The sequence below is a fragment of the Sinohyriopsis cumingii genome, chromosome 1, assembly GCF_028554795.1.
Source record: "Sinohyriopsis cumingii isolate HCF-2022 chromosome 1, ASM2855479v2, whole genome shotgun sequence".
In the NCBI taxonomy this organism is placed as follows: Eukaryota; Metazoa; Mollusca; class Bivalvia; order Unionida; family Unionidae; genus Sinohyriopsis; species Sinohyriopsis cumingii.
The window spans coordinates 61,089,712-61,116,672 of NC_142961.1; the positions used below are offsets into that span (position 1 = coordinate 61,089,712).

At 38.5% G+C, this 26,961-nt stretch overlaps 1 protein-coding gene across 1 annotated transcript in view; it reads right to left on the reverse strand.

Annotated features, from left to right (window-relative positions):
* Positions 1-12,967, reverse strand: part of LOC149806958 (phospholipase A-2-activating protein-like) — a 43,171-nt gene extending 30,204 nt beyond the window's left edge. The window contains exons 1-3 of the mRNA XM_089960150.1: positions 12,810-12,967; positions 9,794-9,987; positions 3,173-3,274 (exon numbers count right to left, since the gene is read on the reverse strand). Of these exons, the coding sequence (XP_089816276.1) occupies positions 3,173-3,274; positions 9,794-9,987; positions 12,810-12,949 (436 nt within the window). The 5' untranslated portion in view covers positions 12,950-12,967. The remainder of the gene's footprint in view (positions 1-3,172; positions 3,275-9,793; positions 9,988-12,809) is intronic.
* Positions 12,968-26,961: the final 13,994 nt, after the last annotated feature.

The following is a 26,961-nucleotide window of genomic DNA, read 5'->3' on the forward strand; positions in this document are numbered from 1 at the left end:
TGGTTCCATTCTCCCAGCAAAGCAGCTTTGAGTCTCATGATTTAGACTAGGGTTAGCGCAGGTTAAATGGTCTTCAGAAATAATGTACAGTACTGATAATTTCATCCTCATCTGTTTGGAGAACCCTGCAGAGTACTGATAATTTCATATTCAGCAGTTGGGAAAACCCTGCACAGTACTGATACATTTGCCCTTGGGAACTTGGAAAAGGCTGGAGTAAAAACACAGATTCTGTGACTGATCTCCACTACCCTTTTTGTTAGCCAAGTGTTTATGTTCTGCTGCAGAATGTCTTTCTTACATGCATCTCTGGGCATGAATCTAGTGATATGAACCCTTGGCAACAGTGGAGGAACAAGGAATGTGCTCTGGAGGCCCTCAAAGATGATCTGCAAGACCCATGGACATACATGTGACAGAAAAAGGAAGTCAGATTAGGACAAACTGGGAGATTTGCAACATTTGGTCAATAGTTATGACTTCAAAAGAGGGAGGATTTTCAATGAGAATTGCGAATTTTTCATTGCAGCTCATGTTTTCGACTTCCTATCCCAATGAAGACCCAAATCTTGGGTAACTGTGTCAGTATTTTTTTGTTAATTTGTATGAGAACTTTTGGGAGATTTTGAGCCAGGGAACATTATTTTCACTATATCTAAAAAATTAACTACCATGAACAAGAGATTATGTTCATCTATAAAGTTGGCCAAATGTTTCTCCACACCTGTATCTTTATCCACATTTACTGCAGATTCTGAAAAGACACTTTTCAGTGGTAGCATATTTATTGTCGTGTTTAATATGCCATAATATGTTGCATGAAGCATAATTTCATTCTTGCCGCTGTAGCAGATTTAAAAATTTACTTTATTGGAAGGGCAGAACACATATTCATGTCCTCGGACCTGAAATTACAGTTCCTATCTATCACTGAATTTAACATGATATTCAGCTGCTTAGATTCTGGCTTGTTATCATCAGTAGACAACTCACTCTTAGATCAACAAACTAATACTATATCCAATTTGACAGTTTTATGCTGAATGAGCTCTTTAGTAATCCAACCATAATCAATTAATCTCTTTAATCCTTTTAGAATTAATTCTGATCACATAAAGTATAATCCATGTCAACTAACTTTAAAAACTAATAGGAAGTGACCATACTGCCAGAATGTTAACTGTTTATTGCTGCTTGAAATTAGCAACTAAATCATCCTGCCAGTTTACAGTCCCATGATCATGGGCAGTATTACCAAAAATATACTACCATTATACTGGAATAAACATTTTCAATAATAATTTTGTTTACGCAGGAGATTTCAGTGAATAATGGGAGGAAAACACTCTGGGGGCTTCACATGTATACATGGATTACTGGGCTGAACAACGTCATGTATTTCTCCAACAGAAGAGAGCAGCATGAGCATGCCAACTGTTTCAACTGTGACAAGGAGGCACATGGGACAGAAACTCGTTCTTCTCTTTCCATGTCAGGGTCAATGGCCTGCACAAATTTTACCTCTTCGGCAGCCTTGTTCCTGACCTCCTCTATTGTGTCTGTGAAATAGGAATTTGGAAATTAATGGTGGAGATCAAAGGGATGCCTTGTAGTGGTCTTATATAGTAATGCATTTCCATGATTCATATAGATATTTCATCAGGAAGATCAAGATTTTTTCAGGAAGTAAAATTTCAGTTGTAAGCACAATTGTTAACTTGGAAGAATATTGAATATGCAGTCCAATGAATTTAAGAATTAAGTATTTCATTCGAAGACAAGAACTTTGAAGCTCTTTATTATCTGTTATGTCCTCAAGCAATACATACATTTAAACAAAGTTTAAAAACTAAATCATGGCAATTAAACAATTCAAAATGGAATGGATTCTAGGTGAACAACAGATGAAACTGTGACTAACCAATTCCCATTCACAGTTCAAGATGATATTTTTGGGAAGAAAATACATAATAATATCAAGTAGAACAAGAAAAAATAAAACATTTTTAACAATTGTAAACAGCCTTCTGATAAGCTTTTAACAACTGTTGGAACTGAACCTACCTGGCTATATATAGCATATACTATCCGAGGATTATCACCACAGGAATGAACAGAGAGATCAGTGAAGATGGTGACTTACTAATACAACTTACTGCAATGTTCACAATCTCACCATCCTACATCATAAACATGTGGAATACTTTGAAATTCTTGTCAATGGCATTATAAGCCAATTACACCAATTTGCCTAAGTATTGGAAGAAATCAGAACTCTGTACACAGGAAAAAAAAGCTTTAGTACATAGATCATAATTGCAAATAAGAAAATACAGGTAAACTCTTCCATCAATTCTGATGCTCCTATCTTAAATGAAGAGACCCATGCAGGCCTTATATTACTTACCTGGCTGACATCTAACTAACAGCCAAATGCATGAGCAATTAGACAATAAATATTGTTTACAAGCTTTTTGTTTGAATTTTTTCAGTACTGCTGATTGTCATCTTTCAAGGTTTTATATAGTTTTTGTATCTTCATTCACATTTCACTGCACATCAGCATCTTCTGTCCAATATGTATAGGCCCATAAGCCAGTAAATTTTGGTCAAATTAGGTTCAACATTAAAAAAAAAAAATTGTATATGTTTTCTATTTTTAGTAATGATAGCCACATTTCATAGCTGAATGGCATCATTTGTAAATATCTAGGGAAGACAATCTGAAAGTCATTGACACTTTCGATCAAATTGGTAAAATTCTAAAAAAAACTGATTTAGAATAAGTTATTGTCAGCTTTTCTGTAGCAGTCTTATTGCACTTGCGCTTGGTCTCATTAGTATGAAGTCCTTCATGTGTGGATGATTTCTTTAAAATCTGGTTAAATTCTGCTGAGAAGATTTTATTATAAGCTGTTTAAACACTTCTCCATGTTTTAGTAATGACAGCAATATTTGACTGAATTTACAACATTTATATAAACCTGAACGCCATTAAATACAGAATGTTATTTCACATTTGACAAAAATTAACTACATCAATCAGCAAATATCTAAACCTAACACAGAAAAGCCCATTGTGATTAAAATGTCACAAGACATAGGATGGTGAAACTGACTCATCACAAGAGAGAAAAAAAAAACAAAGTAATCATTAAAAGTGATACAATACCTTCTAATGTCATAACGGCCTTGTTACCAAGCCACACTTTGCCTGTTTTGTCCCAGGATCCACTCAACAAGGTACCAAACTTGCCCACAGCAAGGGTACACACTAAAACAAGAGTTCAAAAGAGAATTACTGCTCATCTCAATGGGTTTTTCTTTTGGTATTGAGCAAAAAGTCATTATGAGGGTGAACACTTCAAAATTCTAAGATTTAATCCCCAAATATATAACTCGTTTATTAATCCATATGCAAAGAAAATAATGGGGCTGCTGCTTTTTTTAAAAGTGATTTAATTTATCGTGTTATATTACTCATTTGATAGGGATCTTAAATATGGCACTTGCAAATCTATCACTTGGTACAGTGCTTAAAAAACATACTTCCTTTTTTCAAATGCAGAAAGTGGCACAGATAAAGGACTTCATTATTTTCATATCTACAATTCACATTTTGTCAATATCAACCAGTATTTATTATTAATATGTGTCAACCAACTGAAGAAAAAATTACCAGCAATAAGTAACAGTATATACTCAATTAATCCCTGGTTAGGGATGGTTTGAACAAAAACATAATTATGGGTCATTCAAACCTCCTACATCTTGTCAGATAAATTTCCAAATCATAAAAATTTGAAGTTCATTTTGTACAGCGGAATTTATGGTACATGAACACCCCAGACACATGTAAAACTGTGTAGATAAAACTAGTGTCAACACAAAAGTAAATTAAGAAATATTCTGATGTGCAGTCTATGTTGGTGATTTAAGTTCCCAAGTGGTCAACACAATTTGCACTGAAAAATATTATTACAAGTAGAATTATCCCGTATGCTAAAACAGGACTTGACTATCAAATGTTCCATTCTATGTCTGCCTCCTATTTGAAGTTTGTCATTAGTCATTAACTGTATTTCTTTAATAATTGTGATTTTTGCCTGGAAGTGTTCTTTTCAATCATTTGTGGCTGAATTATGCCTTTCTGTAGTGGTATTTTTGTAAACAGATTCAACCAGTTACACCATTTCTAACACTGAAATTAGATTACACTAACAAATGTCAGAAACTTCATGGCAAAAATCAGTAGACATAAGCACAAACTTTTTAATTTTCCATTGCCAATACTTTCTATTACTGAAATGAAACATCATCATGGAAGTTTAATTGCAATTAGCAACTTTTGGCAACTGCTAATACCAACGTAGTCAAGTTTCATTTAAATGGCTCAATGAGACAAGTCCTACATATAAATACATTTCCCACAATGTCCAATACAACATCTCTTTAGCAGTTACCTTTCAAATCAAAACTGTATGGACAATTCACTTTTTATTTCTTGAGTTACAAAGTTTTGTATATTTCTGTGTTTGCTACAAATGGTTTAGTCAAAATGTACCCAAACCAAAACATACCCATGTCAAAACGTACCCAAACTGAAATGTATCAAAGTCAAAACATACCCAAACTGAAACATACACAAGTCAATATGTACCCAAAATAAAACATGACCAAACTTGCTTTAAATAATGACATAATTTTTGTGTATTGTTTCATATGACACTGACAGGCCTGATGAGCAATGGAAATTGGCAAACACAATGGAACTGTCTTATCTTACAATCTAGTTCCAACATACATAACAAAATAGGTCTTTAAGTTATGAAGTATCATTTCAATATATTTCTGTTGCATTTACATGTGCAGAAAATTATACCAACTGATTTTAACTATGCTTGGTGATTGCTTCACGTATTTTAATCAGTACTTTGTACAAGTATTAGTGTCAGTTTTCAAAATTAACTCTAATTAAAATTAACTCTAATTTCTATTTCACAATACAGATATATATATATCTGATGATTACAAACTTTTGATTTTTTAAATTAAAAAAATTAAAAACAAAACCAGAATTTCCATTGTTTATTTTTGTTGTATTCCATTTTTTCCACTGCATATTTTATTTCCATTCCGTTCCATTTTTCCATTGTGTATTTTAGTCATACCAGCTTGAATTATCAGTAATATTTTTCTTCTGCATCTTTTTGCTAAATAACATTGATTTTAAGAAGTAATATAAAAAAATTTGCTGCAAAATAATTATTGTATTCCTAGAAACTTTTAGATTAATCAGATCAGATGAACTTGAAAATTAAACACCTGTAATCCATCAAAATCTAAAGTAGCATTCGGCAGAGATGCTAATTATCATAAAAAAAAAGCATCACTGGCCAACAACTTTCTTGCATTAGTCGGTATACATGACTATCTCGATGAGACTGGTGTCAGAAGCAAAAAACCTAAGGAAATACCAAAGAAGAAAATACATTCCAAAACAGATTATATTTCAATAATGGAATCAGTATGAAAATGTGATCATGAATACAGATAAGCTTTTAAGGGCTTGTGGGAGAGAGAGAAAGGCAGGCACTGGCATTACTTAAGTTTTCGAAAGAATAACTTGTTTCTTTTATTTAATGTGTATGCATGACATAACAATTTTATAAGTCTACAAGTACAGAGTGACCCCGCCATAGCACACTCTGTTATAACACGAATTCAGATATAACAAGGTCATGGTGTGGCTCCAGAAATGTCATATAGAGTAGTCCCCCTCTTGAGCGGCCGTCCTGACGATTGGCCACCCACTACTTTCAGACAGAATCCCTTGGTACCTACAAGTTTGTATTCAAAAGTACCCCTCAAGAATGGCCACCCCTCTAACGCAACCAGCATATTAGTACAAAAATGTCAAATGTTCCCTCACAAGCGGACACTTTTTTTCAAATGCATCCAGAACCAATAATTAATTCATAGCGTGACGTAAGGCAAGTAATCAGATTATCTCTATCATCAATACATCTCTCCCTATGTCAAGTTTCCATTATCGAAAGAAGTATTGACTAAAGTACATGTAACAGTAAGATTGGTATTATATCATTGTTTATCAAAGCCGACATTTACAGAAAATGGGTTCAACAATGTCAGATAGAGTCACGGGCTTCACATATGTCGAGTTCTTCTCTTTGATGATTACAACTGGATGTAATTGTTAAGTTCATAATAGGGTCAGCATAGGCTAAAAATAGATTTTGTGCATTAATACACACACAGAGAAATTAACCTTGAACAAAGAAGACATTTCATCCACTGGACAAAAGTTTCATCTGCATAATTAAATCGCATACAGTTAGCAACATCCAAACAAATCATTACCAAGCATTAACAGGTCATCATGTAAACGGAGACGTATTATTTTAGAAGAAAGCCGGTTATTCTAATTGACATTGGGTGAGGTGGGAGGGGGACTTGCTGAACAATTTTATGTAGAAAAGACTCAAATAAAACAAATTTTATGATGAAAAGACTCGAATAAACAACGTCATAACCGATAAGGAGGTTATTCACCAGCAGTGGGTAAATGGAGCAAATGGAAAGGGAATTACATATGTACCATGATTTAAATAACATTTTTGAATGGTTTTGCATCGTGTAAGGCAACAAAACCCGCTTACATATCACGCTTATACCAAGAATAAGAACTATTAATGTCTATTCAGTTTAGATATGTCTATTATTATAACAAAAAGAATCTTTTAATAATTAAAATTACTTTTAAACAAAGATATTAAATGCTTTGAAGTATGTAGCTTTCTATGTACATAACATATACTTCTCGCAAAAAATTTAGCCCCCCCAACCCGGAAAGGCCACCCATCTTATAAGGCTACTTTCCCAATGTAGAAGGCATAGCCATATAAGAGAGGGACCACTGTACATGCATTTTTCTCATACAAGAAAAAAAAGTCTTTCTTAAAAGTTACAAAAATACGTTAATAGTTTATTATTATTCTGGGAAAGAGATTGTGTATGAATAATACAAGATCATGGCATGGCTCCTGAAACTTTATAGCTATTTTTCTCATACAGGAAAAAATAGTTTTTCTTCTTAAAAGTAAACAAAATAACATCCAATGTCGCAAATTGGTGATTTTTCCCCTTATTTGGTGGCAAAATATACCATCTGGAGATTTTTTGTATTGGCTACATGGTTGGTTGCTTAAACTTGTATATAAAACAATTGGTTTTTGGAGTGGAAAAAATCAGAGAACCCACGAAAGGAAGCCGCGAACTTGATATAAAATGCACTGAAATTTATCTTTTTTTTACATAAACAAATTCTTTGTCCATATTGACAAACCATCTTAACAGTGCATTGTTATATCATAATCTGCTTATGTTGACATTAAGCATGAGTACTGTATGTTGTGAGATATCCACCTTTTTCGTTGACATTTCTTCTGGTAGTGAACATCAACTACATAAGCCATTATCTCATAAGCTATCTTTCGTAGGATTTTCAGCCACTCGCTAGTAATTGATATATTTACAGAGATTGACATTTATATGTGGATGGTAAGTAATATTCCTCTTCTTTTCACAAATGTAATTTTTTTAAAAAGAAAATAATTTTATTCTTTTTAAATCTTACTTGTTGGTCTCTATTCAATAGGCAGGGAGGAACAGTTAACTACAATCAACCAAATGATGACCAATTCCTTTTTTAAAAATGTATGCAGATACAATAGTTTGCTGAAATTTCAAAGAAAACAGATTACTTCTGAAGCACTGATTGTTATGAAAACATACTAAGCAAATGGAAAATTAATCAGTCTCAATCAAGCAGTACAATCATTTTGATGTTGCCACCTCAATAAGAAATGGGCATTTGTTTGGTTTTCCAAAGCTGTCTTTTAGCAGTGACTTCAATAATGCATGCACCCTTCGTCAAAGAAAGCAGATTACAATCTTAAATAGAGACAAAGAACCTTTCTTCAAAGGAAGTCAGTAACAAACTTAAACAAAAGTAATAGAATCTGATGGATTTTTTCATTTTCCAATCTGACTGGAAGATGTTTACTGTGCCATGAAAGTTTCTTTTGCAGGAAAAAAGTTTATGCTTACAAACACTACCAATGGCAGCTTAAATCACAAACTAACTTTTACAGACTTGGGATGTACTCAAAAGTAAATTTGCTTCGTCATTCATTATGTGATTGTGCTATTTATTTCCACTGAATTCGGACCTATATGACCTTTGACAAAATTACTGAATATTTTAAATCTGTGCGCACATTTTTGATGGATTTACTTGTATTATGGATTCAATGTATGTGACGAGATTCACGGGTGAGTACATGGTGTTGATACTCTGTTGTTGCTGTACATTATACATTTATATATAAACATTAAACATGTATGTGTTCCAATGCGTGGTTCTCTGAATAAAGTAAAATATATATGTCTTCTCTGTTTTCACTATAGGTGTATTTCATTTAATATGCATTGATTTAACTGTGCCAATGAAACACATATTGTTATGGCCGCATTTGATGACTAAACCCACCCACCCACAAAGTTTTGGGGTACATGCATCATTTTCTTCAGCTAACTGATCTGGTTGCCTATAACACAGTTTGGTCTATAACATGGTCAGGTTCTATGGCTCCCAACTACAGCGTTACAGTAGGGTCACAATGTATTATTGTAAATATTCTATGTTTAAGTATGTAAATGAAATGTAAATTAAAATATTGCAAAGTTATCTCTATCTCATTTTATTTATCTATCTATCTATATATCTATCTATCTATTCAACTGGGTTTCTTTATTTTCATTCCTTGCAGACGGTTCTGATTTGCAAATTACCCCTCATGGTAAGTCATACATATCATGTATGCACATTTACTAATATTAAATATAAATCGAAGAAACTTCTGACAAAAATTACTGATCACTATGGGTTTTTTTTACATTGTGGCCAGGTACTAAACTAGGCCAAGAACAAGCATGTCAAGTCTAATTGGCACAATATATCCACATGACTGTAAATAATGACCTTCCAAATGAAAATGGATGTATGAGTATCCCAATTAAGTGAATTATTGCCATTTAAAGATATGAAGAATCAAATTCTCAAAAAGTACTAAAATAATGTGTTGAACGCATACATGACCTGCTTGACTTTTACTATAGAATACTATGTTATTCCAAATTAAATTATTTAAAGGGGCCTCAGTATCGAAGGAAATTTCTCAGGCCAAGATTTGTTACTTTATTCATGGTATCTTTTCTACAATTTTCAAACCAAAAGCAATCCAAAAACATCTATGTTTAATAACAATTTACTGAGAAGAGCTACCAACTTATAAAACTAATACAGTAAATGTCTGAACCTAAACATGTTGGGTCTTACCTTAATTGGGGTAGATATTTTTAACCTGGGTAAGTTCTGACTTGGGTACGTTTTTACTTGGATACATTGTTTACTTTGTTCCCACTTCAAATCACTAACCTAAATACACAACATATAATGACTTTGTAATAAATGCATTTCTGTCACAGGTATATCAACATGTTTAAGTATGTAAGAAAACTTAGTTTTCTGCAAAAAAACATAAAAATATTCTCATAATAATAAAGGAATTCAAAATATACTGTAGGTAACAGGTAGCTGTCAGTTGAAAATTAAAGTAGGGAAAATCGATCACTAGCTGGATATCAGGGGAGGCTGTTGATGGTAGGTGGTCATTATAGTTGAGTGTAATTTAAAAACATTATTTTCTACCTGTATCAGTATGTCCTGTCAGTTTATAGACAGGTTGGGGTGAATCAAGTGTGAAGGCCAGAATGTTGTGATCATTACTCCCTGTATAGATGAGACCATAGGGATGTTTGTCATCCGGTGGCATCACACATACTGCAGCTACAAAGTTGGAGTGGCCACTTATCACATGACCTTCATGATACCCTGAGTTCTTCCTGCAAATATGAAGATGAAGTGTGAAATACAGATATCTATCCAAATATTGACAAGCAAGCAATGTTATGCATTGTATGATTCTTAACCCTTTACCTCATAGAGCATAGTGACAAAGTGCAGCACGCTATAAATAGAACACCTGTTAAATAGCCGACCGCATACGCATAGGCATGCCTGTGAATTGTTAAGCAATGTAATGATGTTACATTTAACAGCAGTTTTAACCATTTTACATTTTTGGTACACATCTATTATATATGGAAAAATTTAAGAGTAAAGTCCGATTGTTATAGCTGTGTAATCATTTTTCACGGAAGAATATTTTATGTGCTTTAAAATCAAGAGAGAACTCGTTCACTGTCATGTCAGTGAGGCCACGTCACCAACCATAGCTGCCATTTCCCATACTCGAAATTTACATGTTTCTCGTCTGCGCCTACATCATTAAGTCATCTGAATTTGATAATCAATAAAAACTAACTGTTGCCTACATAAATATCAGAGCCTTTAACTAAGTTATTGAATCTTTCGTGGTTGTGATTCTAATCGTGAAAACTTCATAAGTACTGAATGAAATCCTGCCTGTGAACTATTAAGCAAGGTAGTGTATGTTATGTTTAACAGCAATTTTACCCATTTTACATTTTTGGTACACATATATTATATGTGGAAAAATTTAAAAGTAAAGTCTGATTGTTATAGCTGTGTAATTATTTTTCACGGAAGAATTTTGTATGTGCTTCAAAATCGAGAGAGAGAGCTCATTCACCGTCATGTCAGTGAGGCCGTGTGACCAACCATAGCTGCCATTTCCGATACTCAAAATTTACAAGGTTTTCGTGTTCGTCTACATCACTAAGTCATCTGAATTTGATAATTTATAAAAACTAATTGCTGCCTACATCAATATCAGAGACTTTACCTAATTTATTGAATCTTTCGTGGTTGTTATTCTAATCGTGAAAACTTTGTACGTACTGAATGAAATCCGCGGCTGCCATTTTGGACAGTGGAGATTACGACCCAGTTACTTTAAATAGCAGATATCGACCAGTGCATGTATAGTGACCACATGATCTGACGTAATTGTCATTCGCAGAAATGAATGTAGTATCTACTAGGGGGGTTTTCCCTGAAGGTGGCGCTACAAAAACTAGCTCAAAATGGCTGATGTTTACAGCAGGAATCAAAAGGTGCTTCCATGCGAATGGAGTAGAGGCATCCAAAGATGCCTGCAGGAGGTAAAGGGTTAAGCCTAGGGCAATATTCAAGCTATGATGATCAGAGTGATGTTTTGATAAGATTTATGGAGACAGTATACTGGACTAGGTAGGTATAAAATAACCAGAGTCTCTCAATTAGTCTTGTAGGCAATCATTTCTTATGGGTTTTTCAAATTTTATCACCTACATCTCTCTTACTTCCATGAAGTGGCCTCATTTCAGTTATGAATCTTAAGTCCCAATATCTTGCATCTTGTATAATATAATTCACCACTGCCGCAACAACTTATTGAAGTTGTTTTGCATTTTATTCATTGCCATTAAGTGTATTCTTGCATGTTTTCCTGCAGCAGTAACTTAGTTGTGTGTGTGTGTCAGGGATCATGCTGGGCTGAGCCAATGTCGCAAATTGTAGTTTTTACCCATATTGGTGACAAAATCCACCATCTGGCAATCTTTTTGACAACAACATTTTTGGCTGTTACAAATTATGTATAGGGTCTTGAATTTTGAGTTGAAAAATTAAAAGGCACCATGACAGGAAGCTGCATACTTGGATATAAATTTGCACTGGAATCTATTGTTACATAAATAAATTCTTTGTTCATATTGAAAAACCAGCCTAACATGACATCGTTAGATCATAGTCCACTTATGCTGATGTCTGGCCTTAGTACTCTGTGCTGTAATATAACACAAATAGTCAAGCTACCTGACTAGCTACAATTGACCACCTCTGAAATTGGGAATGAGAATAACTACAATTTCCCAGATGAAAGACAATTTTTTTTTTCATTTTGAAAAATGTACTAGAAAAAATAGTTTTGCTCAAACTTCAAAGAACACTGATTACCTTTGAAGCATCAATCATTCTGTATATAATATATGAAGCAAATGAAAACAAAAATTCAGTCTCCATCAATGTCTTAAAATTATTTAATGTTGCCGTAGCAATAACAAACGGACATTTGTTTGGTCCTTCAAAGAGCACCTTTAGTGCCCCCCCCCCCTTACATATCCAAACATCTGCTTATGTTGACAATATTCCTTGGTCCCAAGAGTGTTGAGATAAACTTATAGTAATGTATTATGAAAATGGCGACACTTTTGGAAAATTGTTGACAAAATACTGACGTTGCCGATGTTTTGGGCGACAACTTTTTGAAAGCCAGTGCTATCCCTGGTGTGTGTGTGGTGTGATCAATGTATATTAGTTGCATGTGTGTGTGGCATGTGATCAATTTATATTAATAGCAAGGAATGTTTTACTGACAATTACCATACCATTATTTTAATCAGTGATATAATAATGAACACCCCCTGTCCTTCACAATAAACCAACCATCTTTATAAGATTTTGGAAAATAGTTAACAAAAGCTACCTTTGTTATTAAGCCCATCCAAAACATTATAACGCATATATTTGGCTGCACCCCCCTCCCCTTAGTCTCACAATGGGAGGAATAATGTGAATACACATCTTAACACCATCTGTCTGGTAAATCCGCAGTCACAATGCCGACTCTTTCTCTTTGCCAGCGGTAGAATCACTGCCGATTCGTATTAAAATTTTACGATAAATACACTATTCAACGTACTCATTTGGAACCCAAACTTTTGCTGTGCAATCTCTTGATCCAGATATAATGCCTTGTTCAGGAAAAATCGCTGCTGCAACAGCTCTAACATCTTTCTCGTGGCCAGGAATTTGACACCGAAGCTTGTACAGCGCCGCCATCTTTAAGTACGTCTAAAACCCAAGCCCAAATTAAAAATTCGACACAAGCTAAAACTACACGTCGTCTCGTCGCACGGAGGGAACAAACAAGCGAATTATGATTTGTTCTCTCCTATTGTTTTAAAAGCGATCATCTTAAGGTAAAAAATAGAATGTTGCATTTATTTGTCTTGCACATGCAGGAGAAAAATGTGCAAAATAAATGTTTTGATATTTTTAAGGAAAACGTGTTACTGAGAGATAGCAGCTAGCATATTAATATAAATTAGGGTTTTTTTTAATGGCTATTATTAAAGACAATATTATCATGTGGATATGATCAAATAACATTTTCCTCCTTGGATAAATAATTATCTCGATTTATCTAAATTTCTCGCCTAAAAATTATATGGTGCCTACACATATTTAAAAAAGATAGCTCATAACGTCTCATTTCGAGACGTGAATAAATTTTAATAACTAAACCATTTTAAAATGAAGTTCCAGTAGTCATAGGATTGCTCAAACATCAAAATTTGTTTTAAATTCTGTTGAACTTTTGCGGGACGAAGACATTTAAGTTTTTCTTTTCTTTTCTTTCTATTTAATGGCAGGTTTTAATCATTTATACATATTTTCAATTCTTGACACTCTTTGAGAAGGTGTTTTTGAGATAAAATTTAGGTTTTATTCTTTGCTTTTGGGGGAGGGTTTGTCAGTGGCATTATTTGTTCACAGATATAGATTGAAATGTCAGGATGGCTTCTGTCAAATTTGGTCAAAGTCTTTCGAGAAGTATTTTAGAGGAAGTCGTTGAAAGTTGTTTGCATTCATAGTGATGGAATCCATATTTTACGGCGGATCCGCGGCATTATAGAAAAAGATGACTTAAAAGGCCTTGGTGCTGAAATGCTTCATCTATGTTCATCATTTCATTTTGTTCTTTAAATCATTTCATGCGACACCACGTCGGTAGGAATCTGGATTTATCATTTCATTTTCTGGGTTAAATCGTTTGATTTCACACTAGATCATTTGATTAATGTAATTTTGGCGGTGACGGCTGCCCGTACATAAGTGAATGTAACTTAAGGCCAGCTGAGCTCACATAATAACAAAGCACGCGTTAGGACACAAACACATGTCTATTACTGTGATTAGACATTTTCTTTGCCATAATGGACACAACATTTCTTTAGCTTAATCTAAACACGTGTAATTTTAACAATATGAAGCTTTTGAGTTTAGACCGTCTGAGTATATGCTGCTTCAGTTGAAACAGCAAGGTATGCTGAATTTTCGAGACAGTTTGCTATTTTAACTTTCCTACGACGGTGGTTCTTTCCGGGGTTTTCCCGGGTTCTTCCTCCGCCATTAATACTGGCCGCCATGTATAGCCTATCGTGTGCTGAAAAATGGCGTTAAGCCCCAAAACAACAACAACAACAACTTTCCTACGACGGTTTGACATCTCCAGCATGGATCGAACTTAGCAGACCTGTGGATTTATGGCTTCTGTTATCATATTATGTTATCATAACTAGATTGAGCACGTGCAACAATCACGACGAGTTCGACATCACCGATGAAAGAACGAATGTGTATGTGACTCACGTTTCGCCTCCTACAGTGCACACTCGTCTTGTAAAACGTTTGGACAAGAAAAACAATGGTAGCTTGAGTTTAAACAAAGAAATCAGATCCATCGAATTGGAAGCGATTATGGGCAAGCATGAGAAAATTTGGACGAATTGAAACATCGATGAGATGCAGAAATACTTTCAGAACAAGCAGTGATTTCACAAGAGACTGTGTGCAAAGAATTCAGTGACTGTAATCCTCTCACTAAACATTGAATCTTTACCCACAAGTGATACGCAGTGATTAGCTGCTGCGAAGTCCTAATTTTTCCAGACGGAAAATGCATTCACGTTTATTATCACCAAAATAAGTTTGATGCCATTACCAATCCTAAATGATTTCTCGAATACATCTTTGTTATAAGTGACACAAAGGACTTAGTAATCGAGGACAAAATGTACATGAGAGAGAGAGAGAGTTAATTTTTGTATTGCTATCTAGGAACCAGGAAATATTCCGCGTTCCACATACGATAGTAGTGAAAGGGGGCACCCTACGGACAATGGGAATTAGCATTACAAAACCCCTTGGGCAAATCTACGGACAATGGAAAATTAACATGGAGAAAAATCGTGGGCAAATCTACGGACAAGGGGAATTAACATGGGAATAAATCGTCGGCCACTTTACGGACAAGGGGAATTTAACATGGCGATAAATCGTGGGTCACTCTACGGACAAGGGGAATTTAACATGGGATTTTTTTTTTTAAATTTTTTTTAAAAAAGGGGTAGGCAATTCAAAGACTATCTCTTTTCGAGAAATATGGCTGGCCCTGAAAAGGGCCTTTGGGTTTTCTTCTTCTAATTTCTTCTTTTCCTCCACCAAGTTCTTATTTTATCTCCTACACTCTTCTTCTCTTTCTTTTTTTTCTTCTCCTCCTCCTCTTCTTTCTTCTTCTCTTCCTCCTCTTCTTTCTTCCTCTTTTCATTTTCTTCTTCTTTTTCAATTTTTTCGTTCCAATTGCGTATTCTTATTCTTTCCTCTTCATCCTCCTTCTCCTCCTTGATCTCTTTCATTACACCACTAATCTTGTCCTTTGCTTTCCTTAAGTTATTAATTTCCATCTTCACACGATGGGGACTATAGGAATAATGGTCTTCAACCAGTCTTAATAGCATCTGTTCCATTATTCCTAAGTTGTCTAAAACGTCTTGCAAGGTTTGTATTTTGTCCATTTGGTTTGACGCCATCTTCTTTTTATTCTTTGCAGAATGGTTTGAACGACGAATACTGTGGGTTATTATAGTGAAAGCGCGGACGTGATGGAAAACATCCCCTAAAAACATAAAATTCATCTTACCTTGATCATGACCCATCAACGCGCGTACGTGAAGGAAAACATCCCCTACTTTTCTCATTTCATATAATATAACCCTAACTATACTCTTCAGACACGCTAAGAAAACCCATAATCTACTATTCACACAAACATACCTTAGCTCTTACAAACACAAACACACAAACACACAAACTCATACCCTCACACTATCTTAAAAAAAGAGTTAGTGTTTATATACACACTACTCTACCTACACACATTGGCAAATTGATCGTTATTTCTTTTCTAGAGTATTGGGTAGCCCTGAAAAGGGCTGTTTTTTGAACTCCTGATGCACCTATCTAATGGTTGCACCGTCCTGGCCTTGCGCCACACACGCATCTTCTTCCCCAGTCTTCTTTCACCTTTCTTCTGGGGAGCGCAGAGGGAGGATGATTCGCTTCAACACCCCAATCCTCTGTCTCGGGAATATTGAACGACATCCTCTCTTCTCTTTTCTTTTCCTCTTCTTCCCTCTCTCTTCTCTCCTCCTCTTCCTTCTTTACTCTTGCTTCTTCTACTATAGCCTCCGCTGATAGTTCGTTTACTATGCGCCTGGCATATTCCAGGTGCATCTGGAGTTCTAACAGTTTCACTATTCTGCTAGTCATTCTTCTGGCTGTGTTGATCAATCAACAAGGGTAGCTGGACTGCCGAACGAGTTTCAATTTATACTGAAAGCGCGGACGTGATGGAAAACATCCCCCTAATAACATAAAATTCATCTTACCTAAATTATGACCAAAAATAAAAAACAACAACGCGCGGACCTAAAAGAAACACTCACTCACTTTTTATGCTACCCATCACTATTGTAAAATTTTTATAAATCACTTCAATAGACTATCCACATACTCAAAGCAATTCAATCTAACTCCAAATATACACCTCAAACACCAAAAAACATCATTTTAATCTACTATCCACACCAACTTACTTGAGCTCTTACAAACACAAACACACCAACACATACCCTCACATTTTTAAAAGCAAGAGTTAGTGTTTATTTTCACACTACTCTACCTACACACATTGGCAAATTAATCGTTATTTCTTTTCTAGAGTATTGGGTAGCCCTGAAAAGGGCTGTTTTTTTTTGTTTTGCTATGGCATTCTTTTTTAGTTTCTAAGAATGCGATGTCCTCTGAGGATAGACTTTCTGGCGATAGGTCTGCTTCTTCGAAAAGAGAAGAAGAACTCTTTCGTGTCGATACGGCAATCGACAAAGCCTCTGTCAGCTTCAGGTTGTTGCTGCTGTTGCTGTTGCTGCTGCTGCTGTTGCTGCTGTCTCTGAAGTCTGTACTTCTCTGTCCATTCTTCTTTTTCCCTGTTCATTTCTTCTCTGAAGAGCTCTTCTATCAGGTCTTCAGTGATTTTTAACATTCTCACATTCTCTATTTCTTCTGGCTTCGGTATCAGACTGTGTCTGACCCTATGCAAATTCACGTAGGCTTCGTTGAGTTTAGCTAGTTTGGAGCACATCTTCGTAGGAGGATGAGTCGACAATGGATGGTTAGACTGGGAACAACCCGGTTCTTAAAGTCAAAGCGCGGACGTGAAGGAAAACATCCCCCACACGGTTTTCTAGTCTCAACGTTTCAGTGAGTGTCATGAGAGGGATAGTAAGAAATGAAAGAGCATCAATTCAACATTCTTATAGCTAAAAAAACCACAAAGGCATTTTTTTCAAAACACAACATTTTTTATTCAAAAATCACTTAACACTAAACAACAACAACTCTAACATTTTTTAACAATAATCCAACACTATAACATCAAACAATTATTTTTCAAATCACAAATATTTTTTTCTCAATGGACAATCTACTTTGAACAGGGCTGACAACGTTGTGAATGAAATTGTGATTTCCACTGTTGGAAATCATTAGGCCATTGATGGACACTACGTTTCCTAGCTTGAGACAAAAGATAAGCATAATGGTCACAGAACCATCGATCTACTTTCACATCGTTTCTAGCAGAAGAACGAGGATCGAAATGAGTCACTAAATGTTCTAAGGAATAGCCCAGGCTGCGATGATGCAAAAAATACACACAGTACTGTCCACACACCAAGGAATCTGTGCCTTGTAATTTCACGTTATTGAATCGGGTGGTTTGAGCATTTCTTCTCATAAAGTCGATGATATCGTCTTCCAAAGGGGGCAATCCGTACGAATCGAAATATTCCACACATCCTTCTTGAGGAAAGTAGACGGCTACCCAGTGGGTTCCTGGGAGATGACTGTCGTCCGTGTTGATCACGTAAGCTTGATGGTCTTTAGGTTTGCGATGAGGGAGTTCATCTTTAGCACAGACGACAGGATTCCAAGAAGACGTATACGAACTGTGGTTCAAAAGGTAATAAAGTTCCCAGGTATCCATTGTTTTGTGTGTTTTTTTCTTCTTCACAGGTAATAATACGTCGTCAATTCGATCCTGACTTTTTGCTTGAAAATGTCTGACGAATAAACGGTTATTCGTTCTGTTTCCTCACTCTGATTCAGGAGAGCTTCGATACGATGGATCTCTTGAGTGGTTAATGGTGGACAAGAATGTTCACGCAAGTCTTTATACCACTGGTGCAACACGTCTTTGTCCGAGATGAGACTCCAAGCTTCGTCCAGATACTCGTCCAATTTTTCTTCTTGACTTAACATCAGGCATTTATCGTGTTGAATTTGACTGGGATGATCGTTTTGACATCCATAGCAATTTTTCTTGATCAATTCCGTCATTTTGTCGACCAAGTGTTTGGCAAAACAGGAGACTAAATGGGCTTCTTGTTCTGGCCATCTCGACTTCATCATGATCACTTCTTCTTCCACAGTTTCCTCACATTCCATCTCCAAAGTTTCTCCACTAGGTAAAAAGGGATAACAGTCTTCCATAGCTTCTAATAATCTAGAATGACTTCTCTCAAACTGTTGATTTCTATGGTATTATCGAATTCTGCATACAGGATGACGTTCACTGTCTGTTTCAGTTGTTCTGCAAACTGAAGTTCCACACGAATCTGGCCAGATTTTATAGGGTGGAAATGTCCCTCGTCGCTGCCTTGGTCTGGAGTGAAATCGAAAGCCCACAAAGCATAGCCTTTGTCATCATCGTCGTACTCAATGCCGTGACTGGTGTTGGTTCCTAACTGGCCGGTGGCTTCGTACAGGGACAAGTACGATCTCAAGTAATTGTTGTTGACAAAGTCAGGTTCGAAAGGTCGGGTACACAAGGTCTTGCCATCACGACTGACTTCGATTTTCTTCACAAAAAAGTGATGAAAGTTGAAAGGATTTTTAGCGATAGCTCCGTTGAAGGCTGAATTCTCGACCATACCAAGGATTAAACGCTTGGGTAGCTGTCCTTGAAACAGATGATCTTCGGTTATGGATTGCAGTCCACTGGGAATGGTGAACGTTTTCACTTCCACACGTCGTATGGGATACTTGGCAGTTGTTCTGCTCAACGTTTGACTGATGTCGTTACCCACTTTGGGTAACACTTCTACGCGTCGTACGTAGAGTTTGGCCTCTAAAATTGAGCTTTTAGGAGCCTTAGCAAGATCAGTAGCCTGCAAATGGAAAGTGGTACTGCTGCGATTCAGTCTCAAGCGAATATTGACCCCGTTCAGCAAATATTTCTCTTGCAACCACATGTCCAAATGCAAACGATCCATCAGTTCTAAACTCTTTTTACCTAGGATTTTGTTTTCTCTTGCCTCAAAGCCTTCATTGGTTCCATCTGTTTTGTCGAACCTGCCCGCATCGTCAGCTACCCACAGCACGCAGGCATTGAGATGACTATCCTTGGCATCTGTTCCGTACGTCAAGAGATTTTCCAGGTAGGCACGGTAAGGGTAAGTATCCATGCTGCTGCTGACTAGTTTGTTATTCAAGTACAAATCCACTGAGCTGAACAAGGAATGCATGAAATTGTTGACGGGAGCTATATTATCATCCTCTTCTACTGGATCATCATTTTTTTTAGAACTTGGACTTTTAAGTACAAGTAACTGCTATTCAGATCGATGTAATCTTCGGGCTGTCCTTTGATTTCAAACTCGATGGGAGCGGAATCGATCAATGAGGAGACGGGATTAAATTCCACCCATTGGGATTCTTGCATCGTCATCATGGTAGGGGGCATGGCAAACAGATCCAGTTCCGTCTTGGAACAGGCGCAAGACTCTCGGTGCATCATTTTGTTCTGTGTTTCAATAATCGAAAACGTCTAAGTCTCGAACGGTTCTTCTTTTCTTGGCCTTTCTCGCTTGAAGTCTGGTGAAAGGGTGTTTTCTTATTCGTCGTCTCTTTCTGCCTTGTCCTTGCTGAATGCCAGACTCGGTAGCGTGCAGGGCATTTATAGGTGTCTCTCGTCGACCCAAAATGTCTTTGCCCGTTTGCAGCAAGACATTTTTGCCAGCCCTCATGAAGGCTTCTTTAGGGTTTTGTTTGTCAATGATGACATTTTGGAGAAATTCTTTGCCTTGTGTCAGTGCCGCATCTTTCAAGGCGTGCAATCCTCGTGTCACCATCGGTTTCAACACTGGGGCCACCGAACGAAAGGCCGATTTTAACATGTCTCCTAAACCGTGTCCTCGTTGTCGAGCCACCCCTCGGTACACTGGATACATGACTTACTTACTAATCGTGAGAGAACCGTTTTCGAAAATGGAGTTTCACCGTGACTTTTCCTTTGGTGAATGGAATATCTTGTCCCAAATCTCCTTTTATAGTAATGTTGACCGTGTCCAAATACGACCTGCTGACCGGCAAATATTGAGGATGGACAAATTCGCGGTGGACGTGATAAGTGTTTCCACCTTCCTCGTCAGCGTTCGTGGCAGAATCCACTTTGAAAGGAATGACACGCAGTAACGGTACGGAGGTGTGTCCCACCACGTTATACTCTACCACATCGGAATACACGAACATCAAATTCAGTCCTTGGTTCAGTTCTACCGGGGTACGAAAATACTTGACAAAAGAATCGTTGTCGAAAATGCCTGGTGATTCGCCTTTTTGTTCTACTTGCTTGCTCATCTCCATGTCACCGCCCAACATGTCAAACAATCCAGGACTAAATACAATGGTTACGATTTTAGGCCGTTCAAATTTCATCAAGAAGCGACGAGCTACTTTGTGGTACTCCGTGGTGACACTTTTGTTCTTGACATTGACACTCTTAAAAGCTTCCCCAAACACACCATTAAACTTGGTAGCTATGGTGTTGACTAAATGTTGACCGCTGAAATAATAGCCTGGGGGAATCAACAAGTTGTCGGTCCACGTTTTAGTTTTCTCATTATAGGTTTTATTGGTATATGTGCCAATCTTATCCAACTCTTGTTGCAAATGTGAGTCATGAACTTCCACCGTAAAAGTATTTTGCTGGGGAATGACATTGAGGACTTGGGTCGGGTGAATCATTTCTACCAAAGCCACTTCCCAATGGGCTTCGTGATCTAAGGGGATGGCTTGAGGTAATTTGGCCGTGTAACAGCACAACGTGTTGTTGGGAAACACCTCCATGGAACTGTCACTGGGTAAGGTTAAGTAAAATTGGTTTTGGTGACTCATAATTCCAGAGTTCTGTGGCTGTCCGAGGGGTTAGTGGATGTCAGAGGTGTGTCTCCGCCCAAAATGGGGTTCTGGTTGTGGTTGTTGGAGTGGTGACTGACACTGGCACTGGACACAACGTTCCCGTTCGAGGAGAATTTCAGGGAGGGATTGGGAAGCAGGTAACCGATGCAACTGCTCAATAAAATGGTCCACAATTGTTTGTCTCCTTGTTGCAAACTCCAATTGGCAATGGCTGCCCCGATGACACAATACACCACGAAGATTTGGCAGAAAAAGACGATTTGCGTTTTAGGCACACGTTCTCCACACCACACCCACAAGGGTTGTTTTTGTAAATCTTGCACAGAAGAACTAGGGGAAGAAGGAGTGGTCGACGTAGCTGCGTCTGCTGTGTGAAAGGGCATGATGGTCACTTCTTCTTTTTATAGTCGATGACTTGCGAAGCGTCGATCCAAGAATCGAAACTGGGTGGATATCCTTTCCAACGTACTTTGACTTCTTTGACACGTCGTTTGCCCACTTTACGGGTTCTGCGTTCGAGAATGCTTTCGATGTCGTACACGTCGTCTTCTTTTTTGGTCACACGTTGTAACTCGGGCAAATAAAACGTTCCTTTGAGTACTTCTCCGTTCATGTCTTCCAATTTATAGACGGCAGGATGACGGCCATGCACTCGTCCAGTGACGCGAAACAATTCGGTCGTCCAGTTAGGTAAGTAACCTTTGTCGAAAGTGCGTTTGGTTTTGCCAATGCGCACCCAATCTCCTACGGTCAACTCTCCACTTTTCTCGGGGACAGCCCTCGTCGGGGACGTACCAAACAGGCGCTCGAACACCAGCACTTCGTTGTCGGGAGTCACGTCTTGCGGGGCACGTCCGATGCTTCGATGGTAAGATTGGTTGTACGCTTGCACCAGGTGCGGTAAGATGTCGATGTACTTCAGAGTGTGGTGATGCGTAAAATATTTCCACATGCGTTCTTTCAAAGTGCGTTGAAAACGTTCCACGATGCTGGCTTTGGTTTCGGGATTCTCGGTGGTAAAAAAATGAATGTCACGTTTCTTTAATTCTTTTTGGAAAGCTTGGTTCAGAAATTCGGTGCCTTTGTCCGTTTGCCATCGAAGAGGGCGACGACCGCTTTGTTTCAACACCCGTTGCAGGGCTCGCACTAACTCGCTGCTCGATTTGGAAGTCAAAGGCACGACCCAGGCAAATTTGGAAAAGACGTCGATGACACAAAACAAATATTTGTAGCCGCGATTGTAGCTGGCCAAATGAGAGACATCGGCTAAATCGGCTTGCCATTGATGATCGATGCCTTCCACTCGGGTGCGACTTCTGGCAAACTTGCGTCGAATGGGTTTGTGTAAAGTGTAGGTAGCTTGTTCTTGTAACCATCGTTGCACTTGAGGTAAACGGAGACTTTTCAGTCGAGTTTTGGCAGCACGATACAATTTTTGAACTCCTGCGTAACCTGCAGGATGGGAGGGATCGTAGTAAATGCTGGCTAAGACTTTTTCCATTTTTTGTGTTGGTTGGTGTGTTAATAAGTCACCCACTCTTCGGTGATGCTACTTTGGGTGGGTCGAAAGGGTGGTTTGGAAACGGATTTACGTGTCCGATGGGCTACGGGAGTAGAAGTCGAAGGTAGTGGTGGTGGTGGTGGAGGTGGCAATGGAATGGCTTTGGTTTTCTTTTCTTTTTTCGCTTCTGGTTTCCCTTCTTTCTTTTTCACTTCTGTCGAAGGAGGTGTGGACATCATCTTTTTAACCCAAGCTTTCATTTCTTCTCGTTGGGGTGTGGGGGACGGGGTCAACAAGGATGCTGCAATCTTACTAGAAATGGAAGCTGCTGACGGTGTTTGAAACACTTCGCGCGTCTCTTCTTCCTCAGGTCGTTGTGGGGTAGCATCTCTGGTGACGGTTGGGGATGACAGTAGTGGTGGTGGTGGTGGTAATGATGATGATGGTGCTGGACTTTTCATCAAGGTCTTAAAATCTTTCAGAGTGGGTAAAGCTGTTTCGTCTAAAGCTTTCTGGTGAAAGAGTTGCAGTCGTTGCAAGAGTTGACCGTACTTTTGCGATTTTTCTGTTTCGGACAAATCTTGGCGATCCATCAAGGACTGCAATTCGTGTTGTAACTGGGACATCTCGCTCAAATTGGGATTGGGAGGTAAATGCGGGGTGCGTTGTTCTTGCCACCGATGGTATTCCATCCATCGTTTGTAAGGCACTAAAGCTAGTTTTCGTCCTTCCATGGGGTTGTCAGCGGTCGATTCTGAGATCTTGGGACTTCCGAGGGCCTTTTTATCTTGCTCCCACCAGTCCTCCCAACATGGTTCCCAAGACTCCTTTCAGTATGGGGCCTAACAAGAGAGGTAAAATGCCTCCACGTTGGACCAACATCTTCTTTTTTTCACGAATGGGAATTTTCTTTTGAACCATTTTCCGAAGAACGTGACGATGTTTGCCTAAGCATTGTTTCTGGTGTTTGGACAAAGGGATAGTGCCTTTCAAGACGTTCAAACAACATTCGCACACGGTATCGATGACCTCTTTGGAGGCCGTTTGAATGAGTTTTTTTCGTAGGGGTGGAGAAGCTTTGGACAGGACAGATAACATGTCCCCATGTTTGGCTAAACGTGGTGTCAGTCCTTTCCTTTTCTTTCCTTGGGGTTTTCTGGAGGGTGACATCTTTGAGTCTTCAGGAGCACCAAAAAACACTGATATCCTACTCGGTCACAGGCCTTTTTTATACTGGAACGCGTCGCCATTGATTGTCTTTACGGCGTATCAGTTTGAGGACAGGCATGACACGTCGTGCAGGGGTACGTAACGGACTAAATCGAGCCAGTTCTTGCTTGGACAAATCCAGTAAACTTTGTAACATGCCCGATCTTTCATGGACTTTGATTTTGGGAGAAGGTACTTTGTGAGCAGCAGCCACTGCCGCTAAATGGGAAGGTCCTGCCACTGGGGAAGTTCTTTTGGGGGTCATCAACGGAGAAGTTCTTGGTGTGATCAACGTCTCCAAGTACTCTTCAGTTCCTGGTGACATCAACGGAGAAGTGGACAAACGTGAGGCTGTCGGAGACGCTGTGGCAGGTCGTGGTTTGCGAGTGTAAGGCTGCGTCCTGGCTGCAGTGCCTCTCTTGCGACTAGTTTTCTTCTGTGGACTTTTCTTTTTCTGAGGACTTTTGCTCTGTTTCTTTTTCTGGGGGCTTCTTTTCTTTTTTCGGGGTGGTGTCTGGTAAGAGGAGGGTCCCGCCACTGGAGAAGTTCTTCTCTTTGGGGACCTGGTCTTTTTCTTCCTTGGACTTCGTTGAACTTTTGTCTTAGGGATAACTTTGGGGGCATTAGGATCCCATCTTAAGAGTGAGCGAATGATGACCCCTCCTAGAGTACCGCTCCCTCCAGGTTTCAAAATGATTTGTTTTTTGGTTTGAGTGTCGATGCGGGGATCGGCCAGTTGGACCAAAGCGACTTTGTTTCGATCGAAAAAGCGTTGGGTTTGATGAGGAATCTGAATGATTCCTTGGAGTAATTGACGTGCCGTCACCGTGAACCATCGTAAGACTTCTTTGAGGCTAGCTTCTAAGACACGAGCTCGTGTTTGTGGATCTTTTTCTCGACTGATGCCATACAAGGCACGAATCAATTTGACGGGAAGATGCGACTGAAGGGACGTCATGTTCGCACTGAGTGTGAGACAGACGAAAAAGGGTCTGAGGTTTTTATAGATTTTTTTCATGGGGAGTGAAATGAAGTCGAGGACGGAGACGTGTACAGGACAGGCCCTCCGTCTTGGCACCAGTGGTGAAACAAGTGGGTACGAAATCGCAAATCCTCGGGAGTGGTAGGTTTCAAATCGACGAGTAAATAGGCGTGTGGCATTTGAGTGGCATCGTCGTACGCCTGAGTCAGCCAAGGCGTTCCTAACTGTTTGGCTAAGACTTGCACTTGCGATTTATCTCGAGGGCTTTTAAACAAGACCACGTAATGCGCATTGAGACTGATGGTGCGATGGGTTTTACTTTGTTGAAACAAATTTTGGGTGATGTAAACGACACTGGCATTACGGTGATGCCCTTTGCGCGTGAACCACAATTTAATTTCTTCTTCGTCTTCTCCTAACATGTCGTCGAAAATGACCAAATGGGTTAGACGGGAGTCAGAGACGATGCCGTCGTCTTCTTTAGGAATGCCTTCCACAAACACGATGGAATCGCCTTGACTTTCTCGCAAAAGGCTGTACGCCGATTGCCACTCTTTGTAACACCACACGATCCGTTGAGGGGGCCGATCGATCAAATGATGTTTATACTCGATCAAACGTTTGACGAATTCGGTTTTGCCCGAACCGCTAGGTCCAGCAATGAGCATGTTAAAGGGATGGCGAAGATACAAAGCCTCCCAACTGGCACGATCTAAGTGTTCGTCGATGACTTTGACAGTAGAGGAAGAGGGAGCAGAGACAGCAGAGGTAGCCATGGTGTGAGAAATGTCACTTGTGACACGAAAAACAAACAAGACAAGAGTTTATATACTTTTTCAGAACACGTTTATTGAATGTTTCAAATATGAACACGAAAGACAAAAATACATACAACCCAAATAGTGATGTACAGGAATATAAAACACAGCAAAGCGATCAAAGTGGAATATAAACAAGTGTCTGTACAACATGTTTTGGGTAACCAAGATGTCCTAGGGACAGTGTGTAATGTTCTTACAGTCTCTACATGAGGTATTGTCACACAAGTGTCCTCCCGGAATGACCTTTCAGGAATGTCCATGACAGTCCTGTCCTGAAGCGAGTGGTTGTTCTCGGTGACGGGTTCTTCTGGCACCGTCACTAACACAGGTTGAAAAGTAACTTTTTTCCTTGAACAACTCTTGTGCATACTGGGCCACTTCTTGGGTCCAAACCTCAAAACCCCCCTTTTTCCAGTCACGAACATCTGTCCAGTGAGGATGTAAGTCACAAGCTACACACACATCGTCATACACGTCTTGGGTAGCTAAAAGTTGACGAATCTTTTTTTCCTGTTGAGGTCGAGAAGTATCCAGATGAAACCGCAAGGCTTTGAGTAAAAGGAGTTTTTCGTGACCATTTAAGGCCATGGAGGTGGTAAGTACTGATCGTAAAGAGTCCACAAGGAATCGGCTGGTAAACGAAATCCCAGAAAACAAGTCACTAAGACACACACCACTTGTCGTCCCAAATTGAATGGATACAGTTCTTGTAATAATCGATGGTAATGATCCACGGTTTGAATATGGTCATTGAGTTCCTTCCACGGAATCTGTTGGATTACATACGACATAAGTCGTGGCATAGCTGCCTGTTTTTATAGTCTCTTTGTTTCGAAAAGAATACACGTACTTTCTAGCCAGTGATGTTCGTTTTCCAGTGGGTAATGTAAATCTTGCATACTGTAACCGAAACGTCAGAGTTCGATTAGAAGTTTCCTCTTCCGCTAAGTAGATTCCA